Below are 7,283 nucleotides of genomic sequence, written 5' to 3' on the forward strand. Positions count from 1 at the left end.
CATTGCTAGTCAAGTCTAACCGTTGTGGAACGCATACTCAAATAATGTAACTTCCATAGCAGTTATGGAAGTTACCTCTGAACCTTTTGGACTCCTCAACAATAGGAACGGTTACCAAACAAGTAACCACTCCCCACATGCTATATAAACACTCGCCAACGAAAGCGTAAAGGAGTCTGATTCTGAGACTTCCAATTTACTGGGAATCACAAAAAGGCTAACTTTACCATCGGAGGGTTTTTGGCCAGCTTCCACCAGTTTCCTCTGATTTTCTGTTTGTTTTCTCAAGACTCAGTCACAAACTCATCAACGTCCGAGACTTTCAGCCCACTAATATCATAGGATTCATCATACAATAATAGTGATGATGGTGGAGGTTTCGATAAAAATAATATTGCACCAATCAAAAAGTGCCACCACAATAAGTTTGTGTATGTAACATTATTGAACATAAATTTGTTTATACATTTAAAGTGAAATTTACTACAACACAGATCTCTCCAGCGGAGGTCTTGTCGGGAAGAACAACCCTATATTTGCCCTGTCGAAGTTCAACCTATCCCATCTCCACCCCAAAAGACACAACGTCCTCAACATATATTCTGCCCCCATGAAGATTAGCCATATTAAAATGATAAATAACTAAAGAATCTTTAGCAATTTAATCGAGTCAAAGTAACGGTAAACAATATTAGTCAGAGAAGGCTTCAGAGATTTATATTTTATTGGGTTCTTTTTATTTTATTTTGTTTTGTTTTGTTTTCTGTAAAAAAAAGTAAAAAGAAAAAACTTTTAGCACAACCTCAATATTTTTTTATTTTTTTGGAGAGAGAGAGATTTATATGGATTCGCCAACAAAACATCGTCAGAGAGATTTTGCTTGTCCATGATATGAAAAGTAAGCTTATATTTGTGATCTTCACCCCCCGGATACTTAGCGTTGAAAGTAAATTTCTCATTCCACACTAATTTATTTTATTACAAAAGGTACCTTTTGTAATAAAAGAAATTCAACATGTCAAAAAAAAAACACACACATGCATTGTAGTGTACATGCACATAATAAATAGATCAGGTTGACTGAACTTGAGCCATGTTGCTCCTGCACTCTTGATTTCCATATCGAATCACAACTTATAGATTCATTTTCACTGTATATTCAGATCTTTTAGCCAACTTTAAATCAAACTTAGCAATAAATAAATAAAAACAAGCTAGAGATAGGGGAAAAAAAAAAGAACTAAGTAATCCCATGAAAGAAAAAAAAAATTACCCATTAATTTCTTTGCAATCAACAAGCAAGACCTCCTAAATACCACTTGCCATCTGTGTGCGCGAGTGCACGTGTATGTGAGAGAGAGAGATTTCTAACTATATAAGCTCATGAAGAAGGCCTAAGTTGGGATGAGAAGAAAATTTAAGTTGGGATGCAAACACTTGCTACGTGTCAACATCGTAACATGTCATGGAAGTATTGGACTCAAGCCTTATGTAAGCATTATAATGTTCCAAGCAATTTGAATTTATTAATGGTAGTTGAATGTGGCCGTATTCTTTTCCTCACCTTATCATTCTACGTTTTAAATGACTATCTCAACTTATATCTGTATTCTTTTTCTCTATTATTTATTTCCATATGGACCACCACATCAATCCTAGTACAATGGAATTTAAATGTAGCCTCAAATTGGACAACTATTGTTATCAAATCCTTTATATCCAAACTAGTTTAAAGATAAACCTTGTCTATAAATAAAAGTGCCCCGACAATGAACTGTGCATGCTTACAATGATAAAATTATTATGTGGGCTTTTCTTTCAACCTTTCCTCACCAATAAGCAAACATAAAAAAGTTAAATTTACTTATACCTTGCAGTTGGTAAGGAGTGAGGTAAAAGATTTTTTTCGTCTATTTTGGGAGTTTAGTACGTAGGAATTGAATGATTATGGGGAATGCTCATTTCATTCCATTATATTCCTCCTAAAAATGTAAACAACATTTATTCCTTTGTTAAAATGGAGGTGAAATAAAAATTTTATTCTTATTTTAAAATAAGACAAATTAAAGATGAATGGTATATTAGGATAATATGTATTTCTTTCCGTTCCAATCGTTATGATATCATATTATATTCATATATGATCTATTAATTTGCTTCTTTTAATATTTGTACGCGTTTGGGATGATGTTGGATTGATAAGCCACCTTGCTTCTAAGTTCCAACACGAAATCTAACGCTCCATATGGTACATTGATGCTAGTATTTGATAATGTGCAATAAAGCTAAAGTGTAGTTATTTGTTGAATCTGCCCATCAACAACACTAGAGACACATCCCAACAATACCAATGAAATTCATCTTTCCCATCCAATTTTTCTATTTCAAGTTTCATTGCTAATGAAACGTTTGTCACCATCCCAAAATAAACAGATAATTACACAACCAAAATGATATTGTGGGCCCTGTGGCTATTAAAACAATCAATTACTTCAATAAATAACCCAAGAGCAAAACTAGAATACCCTAATACTAGCTTGTTGTGACTTGGTAGTAAAGCCCATAATAATGGGTTCATGTGAAATAAAAATAGAAAAATCAAACAAACAATCTCACAAGGAAAATAATGATTTATATGCATGTTCTTAGTGTGCTTGTAAATTTTGATGATATTTATTTTGAAAGTTCAAAATAAACATAAAATATTCTTATCAATAAATAAGGTAAACCTAAAGATATAAATTAATTAATTACTTATTGTCATATTATGTATCCTATTTTCTTAGATTTGTAGTGTTGTGTCCCATGTCCAGTTTGTGTCCATACTTCCTAAGCTATGTCCATGAACAAGGAGAAGAAAGTTTCACTAAAGAAATAGAGATTATAAAGGTAACACAAAGGTGCTCTCACAAAAATATGGCTGTTATATAACATTTTGGGCTAAATATCTCCGACTCCACAAGAACAAACATGATCACCTCAAGTCCCAAAGAGACATAAAGACTCAAATGAGCTAAATTACACATTTCAACGCTGGCTTCAATCATCACAAACACATTCTTTGAACCACATGCTAGATAGAGGGGCCTTCCAATGGTTCTTAGAGTAGAGGAGAAAACATTACAAGGCTGAAAGCAAAAACTGTACACTGGTTGAAGAAACATGGTAATGGTGCATGCCTGAACTCCTGAAACTCTGTTCTGCATCCTGCTAAAACTCATCCAAAACAGAAAAGATATATCAGCTGTATAAAAAACTTGTCCTCCATTAAGCATAGAGGGGAGAAGCAGAAGGCCTCGGGTAAACAGTCAATCTAGAAGCCTCTTCTGCAGTACTTCTGCATGACTTAGTCACACCATTGGAATGGCTATGAACATTTGCACGATGCTCCTTTTGAGTACTTCTTGTTGTGTCCTTCAAGTCCTGAAGCTCCTCCAATGCTGTTACCACCTCATCCATGTTGGGCCTGTTCTTAGGTTCTACATTGATGCATTGAAGTGCAAGGCTAGCTGCCTTTTGGGCCCGACCCAGTGAGTACTGGCCCTCGAGACGGGAATCCAGTACACGAAATATCCTGTGTTTACTGTTCAGGTAAGGTTTTGCCCACTCCACCAAGTTGTGTTGTCCAGATGGCCGATTCTTGTCTATAGCTCGACGACCAGATAACATTTCTAGAAGTACAACTCCAAAGCTATAAACATCACTTTTGGCAGTCAGATGACCTGCCCAATAAAACATGCAATTAATCACTGAGCAGCCTGGTAGCTTTGTAGAACCTGGCCAAGCTAATTCAACAAAACAAAAATGAAGAACAAAATGTACATGAACTTTCTACCAATACAAGGCATTGGAGAAGGCTGATCATTGATGCACTAGCATAAAAAAAGCACATATTTACACAGGCTTAAGCAGTTCTCTATAGTACCAATACAACTTTCTGACTCTCAAAGCCAGGGCCCTGAAAAGCCTTCTAATGGTAGACCAAAAATGTAGATTACCATTCATTTTAGACCAAAATTCATGTTTTTATAGAGTAAATCACATAAAAAAGTAAATCTGATCAAACCATTTCATCACCAAACGAGCAAAAGCATACAGAATGGAGCCAGAGTTTGAATAATCAAAAATTTTAAAGAAGAGACACACATACTGAAATTTGAAAGAATACCTGTGGCTAGATACTCTGGTGCAGCATATCCGTAAGTTCCCAAAACTCTAGTAGACACATGGCTCTTATCACCAGTTGGCCCATCCCTGGCCAGCCCAAAATCAGAGAGTTTTGCATTGTAATTCTGTAAAGTCAGAGCAAAAGGGTTGGCACAATGAAAAATAAGTCTGATTGAGTCCTAAAACTCAACAAGCTCAACCATATTACACAAATGTGATCAAGAGGCTAGCCAAACTACATACTGAATCAAGGAGGATATTTGAAGTCTTGAAGTCACGGTATATGACTTGTGTTTCAGCATTGTGAAGAAAAGCAAGTCCCTTTGCAGCACTAAGGGCAACTTTCATTCGGAGGCTCCAAGATAGTGGCTGGAAGTGAGACCCCCCTGCTTCAACAATAATAGCATGTTAATACCAATATACACCTCCAGAAAGAAATAACAGAACCACACTTAATCCTTTTCACTTCCTTCAAAACCATCGATTGATGAAAAGGATAAAAAGGACTCACTTCTAAACAGATGATTTTCCATGCTACCCTTAGGCATGAACTCATATACCAGAAGCCGATGCTCATCTTCTAAGCAGTAACCAATCAACTTCACAAGATGAGGATGATGCAGCTGCCCGAGATAATTGATTTCTGCCTGTATGTCCAACAATAAAACAGAAAATTAACTGCTTTGCTCTCTAAGACTTTTCTAAATGTTGTGGCACTTAACAAGTTGTAGTCTTTCCATATATATATATATATATATATATATATATATATAACCAATGACATTTGGATTGGCAGCTTGCACAAGTCAATCATAGCAAGCAACATGGCCAATTCCAAATAAGAACCACTTCAGAAAATATCCCTACATTACATAGCTCCTTTAAGTTGATTTTAAACTTAAAACTCTGGCCTATATTCATAACATACTATTTACAACAGCAAGAGAATGCACAAACCACAAAAGAGTTCATGAAGAACTGAGAAGGGAATTAATACTAACCAACCATTCCTTGTGACCCTGAAGCCCTTCTTGGTTGAGCCTCTTCACGGCAATCATCATGCCAGTCCCTGGCTTGGTAGCTGTCATCGAATGTTCATCAATCCACCCTTTAAAAACTGAACCAAACCCACCCTCTCCTACTACACTATCTGGGCGGAAGTTTCTTGTGGCCATTTTCAGCTCAGTGAAGGCAAAACTCTTCAAATTGGTTGCCTGCAAGATCTCACCCTCACTCCTAGGAGTCATTGGCATAGAAGCCGAATAGGAGAACTTGCTACTCGAATTGCTCATGCCACTCCCATCTCTGCTCACATTCTTTGAATTAAACCCTACACAAAAGCCACAGAGACATGTTAACAAAAGCTATTCTTTGACTTGGAGGTTTACTAGGCCCCAAAAGACACAAAATTCCCACCATTCATCCCTAAAACTAATTTCCAACACAAAAATTCAAGTCATCCTAATGTTTTTTTTACATAAAGCGCATCCTCCAGACTAATCTTGTCTGCAATTTCAAAGCATACAATGTTTAAGGGGATTCCTCTCGCAGCAAAACTATTAATTGAATTAATATCCAAAGGTCACAAGCAGAACAACTACCACAAAATTAAAACTTTTCATTTTACAACAAGATAGAATGATTGACATGAAGATTTTAGAGATACCCACCAGACTGTTTCTAACAACTTGAGACTCAATCAAGCATCTACATGCAGTTATAAACCAAAAAAAACTAAAACTATAAAAGAACAAATCGAAAGGTACCTGTGAGAGAAGGAGTCACAGCTTTAATCCCATTGCTCCAGCAAGCCCCCATCCAAAACAGAACCTCTCAAACCTCTTACTACCAACACTTTCAGGAACCTTAAAATACAAAAACCTGAACAAAATCGAACTGGGTCCTTAAAAAACGCAGCTCTTTAGTTAAAAATAGCTTTCTTTTTACTATTTTTTTGGTTGCTTTAAGATTGTTGCAAATTTGTGAACAAGCTGATCTTCTTTAAAAGACTGAGTTGAAGCAAGTAAACAAAAAAAAAAGTGAATAAAAATAGTAGAAAGAGAAAAACATAGAATGATAGAATGGGAATTGAACACGAAAAAGATCAACAAAGTGTCCTTTTGGGCAGATATGGTGGTGATTGGGCTCTGAGTTGAATGGATTTTGGTGCAACTTTTTGTTGCTTTTTTGATTGAGATGAGATTATTATATGATGAGAAGGCAGGCAAAAAGGCAGCCTTTACTATTGAAATCATATTATAATATTTTGTATTGGTAGCCTTTTTTTAGACCTTTTTTGTTAGTGAAACCAAACCAATAGGTAATAAGGCCAAGGTGGCTACACCCGGTTGACTTCCTCTTTAGCTTTATAGTCTTTGTTTTTTGTTTTAAACCCCAACAAGCAAGCAAAATGTGTGATGTGGGAAAACTTATTTTTATTATTGGTTTAATAAAATATTTATCGTATAAAAAATAATTGTAAGAAATAATTTTAAAAAATAGATACGTCTAGCTAACTTATTTGGTAAGAGTATAAGTACATTAGGTTTTTAAAGCAAACTAATCAGTAATTCATGTAATGTACATGAAAAATATAAAATAATACAATTTTTTCCTTTTATTTATTGTTTAAATATGAAATTTATAGTAGTTATTGATAAACATTAATTATGATTGTATTTGTATAAGAAATTATATAATATAGACTATGCATTTTTTCTAATTGTGTTTGTATATAAAATTATATACTCTACAATTAAAAAATATAAACTAAATTTTGATGCAGCGCTTTTGGATGGTTTCAACCAAGTTGGGTTAGGTGTGGTGTGTAGGGATTCTCAGGGTCATGTGTTTGCTGCCTTGAGTTAGAAAGTGGGGCCGGTCCAGTCTGTGGAGAAGGCAGAGGTGTTGGTTGCAAGACGAGCAGTTGTTTTTGCAAGGGAGCTGAGTTTTTTTGAAGTGCAAATTGAGGGTGACTGTCTTCGTATTATTCAGGCTTTGCAAGCTTCCAATCGATGCTATATTCTCTATGGCCACATTATAGATGAGACAAAACGGTTGAGAAGTCTGTTGCGGTGATGTCAATTTCAACATGTTAAACGGGATGGGAATAGGTT

At 35.4% G+C, this 7,283-nt stretch overlaps 1 protein-coding gene across 1 annotated transcript; it reads right to left on the minus strand.

Moving 5' to 3' along the window:
• Positions 1-2,901: 2,901 nt before the first annotated feature.
• Positions 2,902-6,452, minus strand: LOC126691595 (receptor-like cytoplasmic kinase 176). Its single transcript, XM_050386629.1, has 6 exons — positions 5,934-6,452; positions 5,169-5,497; positions 4,679-4,814; positions 4,411-4,553; positions 4,169-4,292; positions 2,902-3,722 (listed from the first exon to the last, which is right to left on the minus strand). The coding sequence occupies exons 1-6, from the start codon at positions 5,983-5,985 to the stop codon at positions 3,268-3,270; spliced, it is 1,239 nt and encodes a 412-aa protein (XP_050242586.1). The 5' UTR covers positions 5,986-6,452; the 3' UTR covers positions 2,902-3,267.
• Positions 6,453-7,283: the final 831 nt, after the last annotated feature.

This window comes from Quercus robur, chromosome 7 (genome assembly GCF_932294415.1).
Source record: "Quercus robur chromosome 7, dhQueRobu3.1, whole genome shotgun sequence".
Lineage (NCBI taxonomy): Eukaryota > Viridiplantae > Streptophyta > Magnoliopsida > Fagales > Fagaceae > Quercus > Quercus robur.

What these genes read in the sequence shown, in the direction of transcription:
- LOC126691595 (XM_050386629.1), bottom strand. Translation starts at nt 5,985, where the DNA reads ATGGGGGCTTGCTGGAGCAATGGGATTAAAGCTGTGACTCCTTCTCTC. An exon ending in AGGGTCACAAGGAATGGTTG is followed by an intron (nt 4,815 to 5,168) that starts GTTAGTATTAAT and finishes TTGGACATACAG; the next exon opens with GCAGAAATCAATTATCTCGG. An exon ending in ACCAGAGTATCTAGCCACAG is followed by an intron (nt 3,723 to 4,168) that starts GTATTCTTTCAA and finishes TTTATTGGGCAG; the next exon opens with GTCATCTGACTGCCAAAAGT.